The sequence below is a fragment of the Apteryx rowi genome, unplaced genomic scaffold (genome assembly GCF_003343035.1).
Source record: "Apteryx rowi isolate R43461 unplaced genomic scaffold, aptRow1 scaffold_22, whole genome shotgun sequence".
NCBI classification, from domain to species: domain Eukaryota; kingdom Metazoa; phylum Chordata; class Aves; order Apterygiformes; family Apterygidae; genus Apteryx; species Apteryx rowi.
This window is the reverse complement of record NW_020448530.1, coordinates 275,012-292,547: the sequence shown is the minus strand read 5'-3', so window position 1 is coordinate 292,547 and position 17,536 is coordinate 275,012. Positions and strand designations below refer to the sequence as shown.

Here is a 17,536-nt window from a genome sequence, read left to right as displayed (position 1 = left end):
CGCGGAGCCCCCGGCGGCCGCGGAGCCCCCGGCGCCCTCCCAGCCCGCCTCGCCTCGGCAAAGTTGTCGCTTTCGGTCGAGGATAAGGATACCCGCTTCTAACGAGCGAGGCCGCGAGCCACCCGCGACTCGTACTGCAGCTCGAAGTCTTCCACACGCGTTATTTTGAAGACCGTGAGAAGTGAAAATAAAGTGTTTGTTATTTTTTCCTCCCTCCAGCCTGCTTGTTTCGCCCAGGTAGCACGGTATCCTCTGCTGAAATCAGTATGGGTATGCCTAGGCACGAGAGCCGTTTCTTGGAGCGTTAGCCGAGGAGTTGGCGCATTCGCCCTAGATCTCGTAGCTCGCGTTGAATGGACTGCCTTAAACCTGACTGACTTCGCCACGTTCCTGTGCAAGCGAAGCTCTATGTCTTAGAGTGGTAACTTGCAGGTCAGGGGCTGGTAGTGGGGCCCTACAACAGTTTAAGCTGGTCAGGTTGTTCCTGAGGCAGGGCAGCCATCCCCCCAGCTATACATTCCTTCGTCTTTACTCATCCTCCATAAGCACGAGCGGGAAGCTCTACTTTTGTACTGTTGTGTTTATTTTTCACACTTCAGCTCTTTGAACTGGCTCCTGCTGGTCAGGTGAGAATTGGATCTGGTGGAGGGGAGCAGATGGGAATGTGGCATCTCCAGTTTAGATTAACTTATACTACCAGGAAAGCTAATCTTGGGTCCAGTTTCACACATTAAAAACCCACTTTTTTACCTTTAGAAATAGGAGTAAGAGATTCAGAGAAGATGCAAGAGTGCTGAAGGATGGAGAGGGAAGAGATAGACTAAGCGATTCAAGAGGTGCTCTGTTTTGCAACAGTATATAAAGTCTTTTTGAGAAAGACGGAATATTCCTTCATCTGAAAAATTTCTTTGTCTTGTTTAATATCCTTTGCAGAATGCAAAACAATTGCTGAAACCTTTAATTTGGACTTCGTATGTACAACACTGAGTCACGGATAATTAACATCTCCTTTTTTCAGTGATGATTCAAAATCACAAGTTTCTAATGGGTTTTTGTTGCAAAAGAGATGCAAGATCTGTTTTTGTTGGTGCTTTGCAAAAACAGGCACACAGGGTGGGCGTTACTCGAAGTCAATGAATTCAGGAAGTTGTGAAACAATACGAAGTATGTTAGAGAATGGTAAGTGCTTGCTCAAAGGTCAGATCAAAGCAGTGTTTGCATATGGACTGAGACAAGAAAGACTTATGCAGGTCTGCACTGCACTTTGAAGAGACAGTCTCTTGAGGCACCTTAACGGGGATCAGAGAGTCAGGGTTGGGACTCTTATGTTCCAGGCTTGCTAGAGGGCTTTGGAGAGCTCCTACGTTAAATGATTCAAGTAAATCATGTGAATAACTGTGCCAAAAATTTGCTACGCAAATAACAACGCAAACTGAAGAATTTGTTATTTATTTTTATGCAAACAGTGTGTGAGGGAGGAAAGCTTCCAGGCTTTGGCTGCGTGCATTCTTAATGGAGGGTGCCTGGGGAGAACAGTTGGTTATCCTACAAGAAATAGCTGGTGTGTGCTGAGATGAATGTACCCGTTTCTTGAAGGGCTGGCCATTTCTCTGAGATGCTTAACACTGTTTAAACTTAATGGACATGGGAGAAGGCTTTTCTTTCAAATGCCCTTGTCTCTCCTGTGACCCCATGTAGCTGGTAATGTATATTGCTGTGAGTGGGGATTTTTGATTAGGAAAGAGATGTGTTTTGAAAGAATTGAAATTTTTCTAGTTTTCATTTTGCCTGTTGGTTCTGTTTAATGTGATAGGCATAGCATAGTAATTGCATCTGTGCTTTACATATTGGTTAGTTTGCTTAATTTTTAAACTCCTCTGCCATTTACATAGCTTGAACTTTCTGTGGTTAACTGGAGTTTGTTTGGCAAGGGAAGGGTGAGAGAAGAGGCTGGGGGCTGATAGCTAGAAATCCTTCTCTGAGCACATAATCCTCTTTAAGACCAGGAGTAAGATACCTTGAGTAATCCCTCAATAGCATGAAAACTTTTTAGTCAGTAAGAACAGCTTTCTAATAGTGCAATTCATATCTTTAAAGGTGAATTCTATAGGCAGATTTAGGGGGAAAGAGGGAGTTTTCCAAAATGTTATTGTGTGTATGAGTATATGTATGACCTGATAATGGAGAACCACAAATAATAAAGGAATGGGATCAGAAACTGGGTGCTGAATATTCTGTAATATCAAGCCTCTAAGTCAGTAAACTGAAATTTGCTGCAGCACTTTGGTCTTTGCTAAACTTTTTTTTTTAAATTAAATGTTCATTCTCGTCTGTAATGTAAGAAGCTGTCCAGAACAGTTTCTATTATGGCCTCTGCAGGCCATGCATTTGTAGAGAGAGAGAGGGGAAAGAAATTGGGTCACTAAAAATGCAAATTAAATGGCATGTACAAAGTATTGAAAGTGCTTCTCAGAAACAAACTGAAGGTCTGTAACTAACAGAAAATAAGAGCACTGAAGTCTTTTTTCTTTTTTTCTTTTTAAAGCTTTTTGACTGCCTTTGTGTCTGAATCCCTCCCTGTCTATCCCCTTTGCTGAGCTCCCTTTTTATCCTTTGTATTGGAGCCCCTGTGCCTTCTGAAGATCCTTCTTTCCTTAAGTAGGTAATGGAAAGGAGAAGGAATATCTTCTTTCGTCTCCAAGCTGTTTGGATATTTCAAGGAGTAACAGAGGGAGAAATCCATGTATTACTTGTCAGTCTCCTGGCAATGTGGGTATCTGCTCAACCCAGCTAGAAAGGAATCACTGCTGTTTTACCTTGCTTCTGTATTGTGCTCGTTATGTAGTGAGTACCTTCAGTTGCTACCTTAGCTTCCAAACTTTTTTTTTTTTTTTAAATTGGTCCAGGATAAAATTGGGTAAGAGGGAGGCACTTTGTTTGGATTCCTGTCCATAGCTGTAAGGAATCTTGCAAGAAGTTCTGAAAATGACAAGTTTTCTACTCTCTAAAGTCTGAATATGGAAGAGATTTAGTATCCCCACTGTCTGCTGGCTCTTACAACCCAAATGAGCTGGGCTAATGTAGCTTGGGTTGTATCAGCTTAAATGAGGTTTGTGCTGTGGAAGTGTTGATGCTACAAGAGTGCCTGAAAGCTCAGTGTAAACAGGGTCTACATCTTGTGTGCTCTAAAATATCTTGCAAATGAGTTAATTTTACTTTTAACAGCTAAATTAAAGTTTGGACCTCATGAAAAGCAGTAGTGAATTTTTCTAGAAAGTTTTTTTTTTTTTTCCTCTTGTAATAAACAAGTGAATTTAAAGCCCTGTTCAAGGCTATATGTTACTCTTGCAACTTTTTTGGGGGGGGGGAAATGTAGCTGGGCTTTCCTGTTACTTGAACTGCAGAGACTTCTGGGGCTCAGTTGAGGCCTTGTTCTTCTGCAGATCCAAAAGTAACTAGCAGCAGGAAGCATGCTGGAGGTAGTTCTGTCTCTCGGTTTCTATTCCTACTCAGATTTCTTTACTGTAAAATGACTAATGTTTTATATACGTCCCTCTGCTACATTCAGACATCGCTTTTCAAATCTATCCTGCAGCAACAAGGTTTTAGTGGTTGAGTATTTTTCATACTTGGTTGTCCTGTACAGTAGACTAAAGTAGCTTCTTGCCACAATATGCATCTTTTTAGCTATGTCGAAGCTGAAGTACTGGAAAGCCAAAATAAATGCATCTTCTTATTTGCATAACTTTTTTTTTTTTAAACACAGATTATGCGAAACAGAATAGGGATGTGGCAGAAGCAAAAGGGATTGCCTGAGGAAGACTGTCCAGTCCTTAGCCTTATTTTTTAATACTCTTTTCTGAAGTTTTATTACAGGCCTTTGTTGGACACCCTAATGTTATGTTAGATCTTTGATTTGACAAAACACAGCATTTTCACTGTGTTTTTGGTAAGACTTGGAATTGGTAAGACTTGTTCTTTTACTCTAGGGTTTCACCTGGAGCCTGCACCTTTGTAATTTGTCTGTGAGTTAAAGGTGTGCATTAAAACCGCATCAACCGCGAGCTTGGCTTTTACTGCCTTGTGGTTGAAGCCTAGTAACAAGAAGGGCGAATAACTATTTTGTCCTGCCTTCTAAAAGGGACATGCATTTACCCTCAGACACRCTAATTTTGAAGCAGTACGAGCTTGTGAATGAAGATCCTCGTTGGAAATTGAGACTTGGTTTCTATTTCTGACTCTTACCTGCTGTGAACTCAGGCGTGCCGTTGCAGTTTTCCACCTGTTTCCTTCTCATCTTGTATCTGTCTTACTACTTAAATTGCCAGCTGTTTGCACCGGGGACTTGCTCTTTGTGCCACGTATAGCAAAACCTCGTCTTGACTGATGCCTCTACTGCTCCGACTGTGCTGATAACCAGGGGCAAGCTTTTCTACTTCAGACCAGGCTCTGGAGAGAAATATGGAGCTGTATCATATCAGTGTTTTTTTTTTTTTTTTTTTTAACTCTCTCTTGTACTAATCCAGCTTAGAAAATGCAAGGTGACTTTGTTCATTTCTTCCAAAATGTATAGCTCCCTACAGATGTGCCCGTGCCAAGCTGCTTGCATGAAGATAGCAAACTGCTCAAGCCTATAGATGGGCTTTTTTGAACCAACTGCCTTTTCTCTGAACCAGGGTTCTTCAGCTGTGTGAAAAGAACACATAGTTTTTCAGGAGTAAATCCATAAAAAGCTTGGAATTTAAGGTCCTTTTTAGTTATCAGTGCATAAAAATAAATCTCCTTTTTTTTTTTTTTTTTGGTACTTCAATAGCTTTAAAAAGGCTGAAAAGCCTCTTTTCCTTTAAGAATATCTTTATATATTCTTCTCAATATAACTGAGAAATGAAAAACTTAATCTTTCAAAAACATTTTTGTGAAAGCTTATAAATATCTGAAAATAGGTATGGAATGGACAGCTGAACTTGGACTGTAGAACTGCTTTTATGATATGAAGGTATAAGTGACTATTTGTCAAAGTTTTTTTCTTTTTCAAAATACTAAAATTGGTGAGCAGCTGTAAGATGGGCGACCTGTGTGCCTGGCAAATGGCGCACTCTCATTTTGCAGCTGAATTTGTCAATGCTGGAACAAAGATTGTGTATGTGAAACTTAGCTTTGAATTAGTTGAGTCTGTTTATTCTTTGCTCTTGAAGGGCCATCAGAGGCCTTTCAAAACATAGAGTACTTCTGAAAGTTCAGACCCTAAGCTCTTCTCTGCAAGGTATCACTGGTGGTTGGTCATGGATGTAACAGCTTCTTCAGCTGAGGATTTTTCTCCACTTTTCTCAGTGTTGTTTTATCCTAGTTGCATCCCGTGCCTGGGAGACATGGCCTGAGTGGCTGAGGTGCCACAGACTGATATGCTCTTCTAAGTAGCCGGCTGGCTGTTTTTTCCTGAATTTGTCTCCCCTTTGCTTGAGGTGGGCTATGCCAGTCTTGCTTTTGAGTACCTTGGTGTTGCAGTGCAGAGCTCACCTCCAGCCTTGGCCGGGAAAGCTAACCCCTTGGCAGAGCAGCCCTTTAAAGACCCTGCTCTGCTCTCTTTTGTGCCTGTGACACCGAAGAGCAAGACTTTTTAACCTTCTGCAGACAGCCTCATAACTGCGTTAATTAAATCTTGGTTTTTGTCCATTACTTCTCCTTTTTTCTGCTTTGCTTAAAAAGTTCTGTAACAGTATTTGTAATAATGYGTGTTGTATATGACTTCAGTAGATACCAGTCAATTAAAGATGTGATTTAGGTTAAAACCCTGAAGGCCCTTTTGACAGTTTTGTTGTAGTTTACGGTGTGCTGTAAATTTCTTTTTAAAATTTACTTGAATTATTGTGTGTTGGTTTGAACATCAGTTGCCGCCACAATTCCTTAGAGAACCATGGCGAGTGCTGCGAGTTGAAGCCCTGGGTTTCTGTCGGCACTTTCCTTGTCAGGACCTTAGGTTTACGAACACCGGTGATGTCCACAGGCTTCTTCTGGCATAGCTTTATTTTCCTCTTTGCTTTCTTTGAATAGAAGTAAAGCATAAACCATGGTCTGAGAAAGCTTGATTGTTTTGGGGCAGAATGAAACAAAATAGCTTAACCCCTTTATATCAGGCTTCAGGCTGTATTCTGAGCTAATCTGTTTACTCCACATTAAAATAGACCAGGAATGTTCACTGATTTTGTTACTCTATCCCAGGTTAGTAATGACGGCGTCTTCAACTGCAGCTCTTCCRCAAATGAATTTGCAGCTGGTCCATAAACCCACTTAAAATGGTTCTGATATTAAGTACCCCATATGGGAAATACATAGGCTGGTTCCTAGCAATCCGAATAATCACAGCGATCGACAGAGAGAACTAAAGATGTTTAATATCTCAGACTAACAAGTCATAAATACTTAAAAATTTCAGAGCTGCTTTTGAAAATATGAAATCCTGGATCAGTTAATCTTTTGGTGTAAGCCTAAATATGCACGTGCTTATTTCATAAGGCWTTTTGTAGCTTTGTTCATTAGTACCTGTAATGCCTTGTAGGAGGTCAAACTGCGAGTGTAGCAAAGCAGTAGATTAATGGTTTGGTCTCTTTCTTTCTGCAGTGCACCAGAATGGAGTACGACACTGCTCCTACTCAGCGTCAAGGAAAAATCTGTATATTAGCAAAAACACAAAGGTTATCTGCCAGGGTTTTACAGGCAAACAGGTATGTATGAGAATTATTTCTTCTATTGCCTTCTCAGTGCAGAAAGTTAATTGGCCAAAAGACATAATAACCTGTGAAAGGGATTATGGGCTGTTCTTGCCTGTGATGGTAGGAAACTGGACTCTGGGACCAGCAAGATCCCTTCAGCTCTGTGGTTTTCTGTTCTTTGGTCCAAACAGATTTTTTTTTTCTTCCCTTAAATTCAGTTAACCAGGTAACCCTGCCCCCCCCCCCCCCCGAGCGCTCAAGCTGAAAACTTGTTTTTGCATTCTCTCTATTATATTACTGTTTTTCTTTGTTTTTGGTCTTTAGCCTTTTTATTTTATATGACTAAAAGTATTTCTTTGTAAAGGAAGATGTCTTTAAAAAAAAAAAAACTACAAAAACCTTTCAATTTTAGATGTTCCTTTATTCAAATGCCTTTGAATAAAAAAGGAATGAGTGTCCTTCATTACTGAAGCAGATGGACGATGCTGAGGCTACCTTGTAGACCCATATGCTTGACTGGTGTCATTGGTTAGCATATATATTTTCATTTTGTTCACCGATGTAAATATTAATTTGAGCTTTGTCCTCTAAATAAGAGGCTGCCACCTACAGTCATTCCCTATGCTTCATATTTTCAATTTTCTGCAGCAATTTGGAATGCCCTATTTACTAGTAAAGTTCATGTTCATATACTGTCAACAGGCTTTTTAGCTTCTTTAGTGTTTTGTTCACTGAAGTGCTGTTATCATTGCAATAATGTGTTGCTGTTACAGATTCCCTTTGAAAAAAATCTAGATTTGTAATTTCTGTTTTTATTTCAGTACATTTAATTGTTTTCTCACACTCACTCATTTACCCATTTGCATGGAGATAAGACTGCTTTTGCTGTAAGTATCAACTAGTCGTGGATGAGACTGCTAATTTCTTCTGCTTCATTATCATGTTTGTCATCTGCCAGAACTGATGTGGAAAATAGTGACTGCTATGTCTGGAGGTGTATTAGCAACACAGAACAAACTGTCATGTTTTAGTGTGCAGCCACAGTGCTTTGATTTAAAAGAAAAAGGCATAGCACATTCTGAATCCATTTAAAACTTGTTCATGCACTCTGCAAAATAGCTGATTGCATATCTACAGTAAAATCATATCTTTTCATCATAAATTTAAGTGACATAAATTGCCTTCAGAATTATAGATGTCATCAAAACTTTTGATATGCTTTATTTGTTATTGCACGTCTTTTAACTTTTCTACTTATCCTCTCTCATAGGGCACCTTTCACAGCCAGCAGGCATTAGACTATGGCACCAATCTAGTTGGAGGAATTTCTCCAGGAAAAGGCGGGAAAACTCATCTGGGTCTGCCTGTCTTTAATTCYGTGAAGGAGGTAATTTGCAGCAATGACTGGAGGTGCAGACACAGTTTATTCCAAGAACTAATGCTGCAGAAGGGCTCCTTTTTTTCACTTCTCGCACTTAAACAAATATTTGAAATATGAATATCACTATGTAAGAAATAGAATAGAGGCTCTGTAATACAGTGAACATTCGCTATGGTCAAGCATGAGTTTAGCTTCCACTGTAAAGTCTATGCAGAGACTGGATACTCAGTAACACAAATGACACCCCCCCCTCCCCCCGCCATTATATCCTTATGTTATGCATGTGACTAGTTTCTCACTGATTCTGGTGTGTATGATGAATTTTTAGCAAATTATTATCTAAGGGTGGCTTGGGAGGGAATCCTTTCTAGAGAGTGGTTAGGTCCTCAGTTCCCTAGTTGTACTGTGTGTGTCCATCTTCAGAGACTTAACGCTTGCTTTGTCTATAGTAAATGAATATATATCAATTTTACTTCATTTATGGCTATGGATGGACGTGTTTTGGGTGGCTACTTGTCACATGTTCTCTTTGGGCCCACTAAATGCTTGATACCTTTTTGTTATTGCCTCTTTTAGGCCAAGGAACAAACTGGTGCTTCTGCCACTGTTATATATGTACCTCCTCCGTTTGCTGCTGCTGCAATTAATGAAGCAATCGATGCAGAAATGCCATTAATTGTATGCATTACTGAAGGTATTCCCCAGCAGGACATGGTTCGGGTTAAACATAGACTGCTTCGACAAGATAAGACTCGACTAGTGGGCCCAAATTGCCCTGGAGTCATCAATGTAAGTGACTTCTGGATTTGCTCCAAGGCTGAACCATTCTTAGTGATGGTTTCAATGTTCCATCTGACTTCTCCCACTCTTTCTTTAGCCTGGAGAATGTAAAATTGGTATCATGCCTGGTCACATTCACAAGAAGGGAAGAATTGGTGAGTTTTTGAATACTTATGCATCATCTAAAACTCAAGTTTTGTACCTGATTGTTTTTACTCAGCAGTCTAGTCACATCCTACCCTGAAGACAGTTCATATGCTGTGTAACAGCTTATCTGTCCTTCAGTTTGTAAGTGAACTTAGCCCTTATCAATCCTGAAAGCTGAAGTCTGTCAGTCTACTGTAGCAATCACTGAATGTTAATGGTAGAAGTGCAGGTATTCGGAAGGATTCCTTAGGCAATGTGATGGACTTAGTTTCCTTGCATTCTTGTTGGAGTGTACTTCTTTTTATCTTGGGATTTGAGAGCACTAAGTTCCCAAATGCTAATCCTTCCGACAGCTTGGCTGCCAAGAACTGGGATCCCACATCTACAGTGAGCTTAGTATTATAGCAAAGAAAAGAGATTACAGACAAGTTTATAACATGAGAACTTAGGCAATTATACCATGGTGAATGGCAGTGACAAATATTACACCTGCTTCTTACAGAGTGAGAATTAGATCAGAAAGGCAGCGATGTGTCCGTGATCAGATGTTAATTACACACCCTGTTGCATGTAAGCCTTGAGTCCTGACTTCTATTGGTTACTTGTTCTAAACCATGGAAAGAACAACTTCATTATTTTTAAAGTAATGCAGTATAGGAACTGTAAAGAAAACTATTCCAAAACATGTCTTGGTAATTTAATAAGTAGCACTTCAGAAATATTGTTGTAGACAGGGTACTCCGCCAGTACCTCTCAGCAGCATACCCTGTTTAACTTAAATACCGTACTCTTTTTCACTGAAAAAATGATAATGTTGCAAAGTGGATTTGCTGTGGAGAAAGCTGTTCAGTGCACTAGAACTAAGGGGATTCAGTGCAGTTTTTCTAACAACAGAAACTGTCTTTGCTATTTGGCCACTTCTGACTTGAAAATAAGCTGTACCTACTGAATGCTAGACAAAAACATTAGTACTCAGGTCACACCTACAGCTTTCAAAAGTACCTATAAACCTGAAATTGAAAAGTCAAAGATGACTGCAATTATGCCATTTGTAGATACCATCAAGCCGGTACTCTGTGACTATAAAAGACAGCATTAACTGGCGTTGCCTTGAGCTCCCTTCCGAATCAAAATTCTGTTAAGAAAACGTTCTGAATGTCTAGAAGAAATGTCTTTTAGTCACAACATATTAGAATCCAAATGCAAGGCACATCAAGTGCAAAAGAATATTTTAAATCCTGAATCCACTTGCTCAGCTACTGCTGGTAGTTCTTCAGTGGTGGTSCAAGTATCAAGAAGTAAAAACACGAACTTTGCCATCCTCCCAGCTTCCTTTAAGGCTATGACCTTTGGTGATATGCTCCCTGGCTTTCTATTAATGTGAGGCCTCCAAGCATCATCTGATAATCTTGGGATGTAAGCTATAAAAATAGCCACAGTCTTTGGAGCTTTATCTGTAGCTTCTGTCAGGTAATCTGATCTTAATGGGAAACAGGAACTCCCTTGCAAACCTAGCAAAAAAAAAAAAAAAGGTATTTGCTACTAGACATCTGCGCTATTCAACAATGTGTAGCCTTGATAGAACTAAACTTGTTAGGACAATTGTACATTTTTTCTTCTGTTCATGCAGTGTATTAATTACATTGCATGTTAGATGGATTGAAACAGGTAAATGTGGAAACATCTTTTTTCTAGGAAGCTTCCTTTTGGTAGTATTAACAAAAAGCCTAACTTGGAAAACACATGTCAATATTCTCTCTACCCCTTCCCACCACTGCCTCTGTATTACTTTTTTTTCTCAATTTAAAACTATCCAATGCATAACTTACTTTGTATGAAATCTAGTACCGTGAGGCCTGGTAAAGGTTGTGGCCTCTGATAATACTGTAATGTAAACATTAAATATCTATCATAGAGCAATGAGCTGCAGCAACAAATGAGGTTGCTTGTGTCTATGTAGTGTCTTTCCATTCTGGAGTATCTCTCATGGGCCCAGCCGTACTGCAGATGTGATTAATACAGCATTCGTGCAACTGTGGAGCTGCTGCCATGTTTCAAGTACAGTGCATCAGCTACTTGTACACAAGATGAGAAGTATACTCTTCTAGCAATTTTTGTTTTCAGTTTTCTCGGTACAGCTATAGTGTGAGGAATGCCATCTCAGCCAGTATTACTGGCTTGCTGGGCAGCTGTGAACAACTGACAATCRAATGTCAAAAATGCCAGCCAAGAAATAGTACAGCTCTCATCTTATATGGAGTTCTCATGTTTTTGCAAGGATAGCTGGAAAACCTGGCAGCTCATGTTTAGTTTATTAAGGTGTTTTTCCTGAATATAAGAACAGCTGCCTATAGTCATGCGCTTAGCTGTGTTAGCGTTAAACTCTTCTCCCYTTCTTCCTTAAAGGTATTGTGTCAAGATCTGGCACCCTGACATATGAAGCTGTTCATCAGACAACGCAAGTTGGATTAGGGCAGTCTTTCTGCGTTGGTAGGTTTCCTCAGAAACAGCCTGTTGCACCTGGACTAATCTGCCTTTTGTTTACCAGAAGAAATCCAAAGTAATTTCTTTTTACAAGCCTAGAGAGTGCTGAATGACTTCTTATTCTGTTAAGAAATGAGATCCCTGTGTGCTGTGAAGAATATAACCATATAACCCTTCTGTTATCATTTCCATGTCAAATTAATAAAAGCTTAGAARAAAGGTTTTCATGGAGCGCTGTCAACAAACACGAAGTCAGTATGAAAAAAAAGTTGTCCTAAGAAGCTTAATATTATGTAAAGGGATATGCCATTCTTATACACTTAGCTGGGTATGTTGTGCAAGATGGCTCAGTCACATTAAATTTCTCACAGCAAAATTGTAGAGCTGGGGCCTTGGCCCTGCTGTATCTTGTGCAGAGCTTCTGAGAGGCTCTGTATAAGGCAAACAATTTGCTGATGGTCTGAAAGGTGGGTACTTGCAGACATTAACCTTTGATATCAAAGCCTTCTGTAAATGGTGGGGGAGGTGTTTGGAGTGGGAACTTGCACTCTCTCCAGACTTGGGGAGGAGCCTTCAGAGCTTTCCCTCTTATCAGTCTTTGGGAATATCCTTTGTGCRGAAGTATGCTTTGACAGCCTTAACATAAATGGAATATCATCAACTTGAGTTACTCATTTTTGTGTTTTTTATTTTTATTTTTTCAGGGATCGGAGGAGATCCCTTCAATGGAACTAATTTTATTGACTGCCTTGATGTCTTCCTGAAGGATCCTCATACTGAAGGTATCATATTGATTGGRGAAATTGGAGGAAATGCTGAAGAAGATGCAGCAACATTCTTGAAAGAAAATAATTCTGTAAGTCTTAGAGCCCGCTTTCTGCTTCCAGACACCTTGGTAGTTAGTCATCTTCTCTTGCCACGTCAAGGAAAATGTGGTTCAGTCTCTAATCTATATTTACACAAAAGCAAAAAATCATACTTTTATTCAAGAGAAAGAATTGAAATTAGGAGGGGCTTTAACCAGGTTAAGCTTAACTGGAGTGTTTTGTTATCTTTAGTTTCTTAGTCCTGTAATGACGTTTGTACTGAACACAGTGGTGTTACAGTGTGGGTATTTTTGTTCTTTTTTTGTAATATATGGATCTGTTCTGTAGAGAGATGTCTTAAAACCCGTGATTACTTCTGGTTTGTTTGGTTTATAATGAGAAGAAGTATTCCACACAGTGTTCCACCCAGACTCGTGGTTCTGCATTGTCTGAGGTTTCTAGTTGTCCGATATCTTTTCCTGGCTAGTTGATGTTTTTTAAAAAATCAGCCAGCTAGAATTACTTTTCTTCTCACTCTCCCCCATGTAACGCAGTATCTTTTCTTTCTCCGCAGGGTCCAAACGCCAAGCCGGTAGTGTCCTTCATAGCTGGGCTGACTGCTCCTCCAGGCAGGCGGATGGGTCATGCTGGAGCCATCATTGCTGGGGGGAAGGGTGGAGCYAAAGAGAAGATAGCCGCTCTTCAAAGCGCTGGTGTTGTGGTCAGCATGTCTCCTGCTCAGCTAGGTAGCACCATGTACAAGGTTAGTTACTTGGAAACGGTGGGATGTGTACTTGTATCCAGAGTAAGACATAGACGTTACTTTTTTGAGGGAAGAGGGGTTGGGAGTATGTCTTTTACCCAAATATCCTGTGGCTTTTAACTCAACTAAATGTAAGAGCTCTATCGACTGAACAGGCTGCAGTTTTTACTGCAGATATTACTTAGATGATATGCATGAGTAATTTTATGTAGTATTGCCTTTATAAGAAYGTAAACATAGCAAAAAGTGGAAGTGATTACATTTTGCTCTCAAAGGTATCAGCTATTGAATTGTGTTTTCTGGATGCTATCAGAGGAAGCAAAGAACCTGAATTAATTTTAAATGAGAAAACACTCTTTGCAAGTAGGATATTTGAGGGAGGAAAGCCTAGGCATATAGATATGTCTCTTAAGCACTAATTCAGAATCATGGCTGAATGCATACAGTTTGTAAACTTCTGTATGGAGTAGGATTTTTTTGATCTTTCTTAATTCTTCTCCCCCCCAAAAAAAAGGTATTTCTTCACAGCTAGAGAAAATGCAACTGTGCAAGTTATTTTCTTTTTTTCTTGTGGTGCCTCTATGGTACAGCATCCTCACAGGCTATTGTGGGAGTCGTCTTTTATGTTTTTTCCTGTACTGAAATGGAAATCCTAATGACTTCATTGCTTTCCTGGCTTGAATTCTTTACTGTAAGCATACTATTACAGTTCTTCTGCAGAATTAGTGTTTTTCAAGCCTGTTAGGATAAACAGTTACTTGACAGCACTGCAGTAGGAGGCAGTGCGATGATTGCAATATAGTGCTGCTGGTTCTTCATAGCCAGTGTGCTAATTAGAGGTGGGAAAATACTTTTCCTGCTTTCTCTCTAACTTTCACACAATGTGGGCTTTTTATTTTAAATTTTAATTCCAGTTTTTAATTCCTAAAGTCAAGAGTTCCTAAGAAATACAGTGTAGTTTAAAACATGACAGTAATAGAAGTGTATTATGTTCTTCCACCTGGAATGTCTGTGTGCTATTGCAGGAGTTTGAGAAGAGGAAATTGCTGTAAGAGAAGACACTCTGGAATACTGTCTCCAAAATATCAGTGAAGCACCTGGCCTCTGCTTGTCTTTTGTCTGCTAATCTTCAGTTACCCAAGTGACTGACACTGGTCTTTGAATTTGACTTTGAAGCCATAAACCTTTTGGCTAAACCTGTTTTGATGTCTCCTGGGTTCAGACATGATCACCTGATTGTAAATCACACCAAATTAATAAATCCACTACTAAACCTGATTCATCTTCCGAATTCCTGAAGCAGAGCCATTTCTTCAATCATCAGAAAGAAAATCAACCAACCTTGAAGGTTTGAATCTTTTGTAACTTAAGCACTGCCCTTTTTAAAGTTAAGTCACTTCTAGAGATGCTTTTAAGGGTCAGGGCACTGACTTTCTGCACATATCACACTTTGCTTTATTTTAAAAAAATAAAGTCCATCTTGTTCGTTGTTGGCAAGTACATCTGTTTGAACGATAGGCCAAAGTTTCCGTCYGTTAAACCAAAGCTGCTGGATCTGAAGGGATTGCTTGTTAATTCATGTAGCCGGATATGCCTGAAATCGAGCTGATGAGCCACGCACAGTGTAGTCCTCCACTGGCAAGGAATTCTGCTTCTTGTTGTGCGAAGAGATGGAATTTTCATTCATAAATCTGAGTCAAATTTCCCGTGCAAAAGTATATTCAAAATGATCTGTAACTATGAAAAGGATTTGGGCTTTTGCTTATATTACTTTAATTTCCCCTTTAACCTTAACTAGCACTCCATTGCTTGTGTGTTCTGCAGTCCTAAAAGCATTTGGTACATAATGGAGGAGAATAATTATTCTCAGGAAAGAATGTAATAAGGTGTCTTTCTTGTTAATCACTCCCAGCTCTGTAGTGGAAAGCCCTGTTTTACTCTGAAATAGCCCAAACACAGTGCCTATAAATGAGTGTTACAAGTTTTATCAGGATAGACTAAACCCTACATTGCTTTCTTAATATAGAGGACTGAAAATTAATTCATGTAGCCTGGCACTTGTCTAAAGCAAACTTTGTGTTCCATAAAGGTGCTGTTACAAAAACTTGTGTTGTTATTTGTTTAAAAGTGTTCTTAGTTTTCTCACTCAAACACTTTTGCAATTTATTTTCCTACTGCAAGCAATGAGCAGGTATCTTGATGCTGACATGTACAGTTCCCAGGTCTAAGCCCTGAAGAAATGCATAAAAGGACAGGTAATATCTTTGCTGCACTGAATATATATTAATATGCTTCATACACAGCAAGGCATCAGTCAGAGGATATAGGCCTGAGGACACAGAGACCAGATTATTCACCTTGGTATGATTTACCAAAACCTGATACCACGGCACTAGATGCTTAAAAGATGCATTGAGTGATAAATTATTTGATGAGGCCTATGGCAGCTAATAGGAATTTCTTACTAGATCTGTACAGCTTTCAAGTGGTGCCTGACTTAATCTGGAGAAAAAAGACCAAACTATGGCCTTTAACTAGAGAAACGCCAATGCTAAAAAGTCTGTCCGCTGAGACCGTGATTCTTTGCCAGTGTATGTCAGAATATTGCAGCTCCTCTTCTAATGAGCCTGCTAATCAAAGTAACTCACCGTGGTGGTGGGCTTCTCCACAGCATGTCTTTTGGGAAGGGGAGAGCTTGTTGATGAACTGCCTGAATTTCATCAGTGTCATCAGTGTTGTAATGGATGCCAGGACAGCTAAAGTGTAATAAGCTGCTGCTAGAGATTGCTCCATGGAAGCTTTTTTAGAGGCACCGGCTATATTAGAAGATAGTCGTAAAACAAAATGACTGTTGTCCCCTGGGAAAATGCTTCCTCATGTCTTGAAATCTGAGGATGGGTTTAAAAACATGACCTTGATTCTAATGCTTACATCAGTTTTCTGGTGCTGCACTGTAGCAGGTGGATGGTTCTGTTCAAGCCTGGTGAAGCAGTCTGTACTAGCCTGGAACTCGGTTTCACCTTATCTAATAAAGACTTAATTTTTGCAGCTTTTTGTTGCTGCCTGAAAATGTGCCCTTGACAAATATCATCAGAACCCCTTACATTGCTGATGAAAATATGTCTTTGGAAAATATATTTGCATCTATTCAATATCATATAGGCTTGTGAATAAATATTTCAAATAATCTGATCTGGAAAATTGCTTTTTTTTTTGTTTTTTTCCCTGAACATTATTAATGTTACTGCTCGATTTCTCAGAGTTTTATGAAGTAGTCCTTCTTTTCTTAAGGTCCTAATGTAGAGTTGGCAATGCTGTCGGTTCAAAAATTGCTTGCATCTTTGTAGGATAAATTCTAGATGCTCTTTTTGATCGGAGAAATTCATTGCAGCACTGATTTTTGTGGGTGAAAGAGTAGTGGATGCAGCTCTATTTTATTTTTTTCTCTTACTGAGATTTTTCTCTTACTTGTCTTTTAATGATGCTGGATTCCTCACTCAGATGTATTCCTTGTCCTTGGTGTTAATGCTGACTTTTTTTTTTTTTGAGGTTGATTAGTGGTCTGTCACACCTAATGAATACTATCTTTTTGTGTGTGTGTGTGGTTTTAGAATGTTAGTGCCTAATTTTTCTTCTGTGGTTATGCTGCTTTCCAGGATTAATACTGTGGTGTGTAATATTTTGGGGGAGGACAATGGTAAGTTATTCTCCATATCTCCGCACTTGAAAAGATGCTCTGACATTAGATTCTAGCAAAGGGATTTCTGAGATTTCCTTTACTGAAACTTGCTAATGAAAGCAAAAGGAAACATCAATGCCAGTTCATATGTGCTCCTTTGTGGACCGGAGGTGGAAAGGGAAGGAGAAGCTGCTGAAAGATGGAAAACTCTATATTCAGGTGTGAAAATGTTCTTAAAATTGTATGTGATTATTCAGGAAATGGTGGTGGATTTCTCAATAGCAATTGTGGCAGCTTCTGAGGTTCCCCCTAGTTCTTCAAGCTGCCGCATCTCTTCTGGATATGCTACTCTTCATCTTCTTGGCTGCCTGAGTCCCTTCATAGTGGACTGAAATCCTAGCAGGCCCTAGCAGCGTTCCAATTAAAACTGGACAGCTGCTGTACTGAGGTGCTCTAGAATGGTTTCACTTGAAGATGCAACTTAATTCCTTGCACATATAACAATAGATTTAAAGCTTTAAGGTGAAGAGAGGAGCACTCACTAATGGGCCTCCTGGGTAACAATTGGATCAAAAGTTATACTCTGGCAGAAGGGTGCTAATTTAGTAGTCTGAAAGTACCTGAAAAGTCGTGTTGTCCTTCAGCCTGGGGCAGCGACTGGCCTCTGCTCAGATTCTGCAGCTGTTGCCTGCAGGTCTAGTGATCGGATCCCCTGGTAGTGGCCAGCTGAGGGGCTGGGACAGATCAAATTGGCCCAGAAAATGCTGGGATCTGAGCACGGGTGCA

General features: G+C 39.8%; 1 protein-coding gene across 1 annotated transcript in view; it reads left to right on the top strand.

The window, feature by feature from the left end:
* The window catches only part of SUCLG1 (succinate-CoA ligase alpha subunit), a 16,581-nt gene extending 309 nt beyond the window's left edge, over positions 1–16,272 (top strand). Inside the window, exons 2-9 of the mRNA XM_026064601.1 lie at positions 6,619–6,722; positions 7,981–8,097; positions 8,668–8,880; positions 8,969–9,026; positions 11,425–11,508; positions 12,207–12,358; positions 12,883–13,071; positions 14,097–16,272. Of these exons, the coding sequence (XP_025920386.1) occupies positions 6,619–6,722; positions 7,981–8,097; positions 8,668–8,880; positions 8,969–9,026; positions 11,425–11,508; positions 12,207–12,358; positions 12,883–13,071; positions 14,097–14,123 (944 nt within the window). The 3' untranslated portion in view covers positions 14,124–16,272. The remainder of the gene's footprint in view (positions 1–6,618; positions 6,723–7,980; positions 8,098–8,667; positions 8,881–8,968; positions 9,027–11,424; positions 11,509–12,206; positions 12,359–12,882; positions 13,072–14,096) is intronic.
* The last annotated feature ends 1,264 nt before the right edge of the window (positions 16,273–17,536 follow it).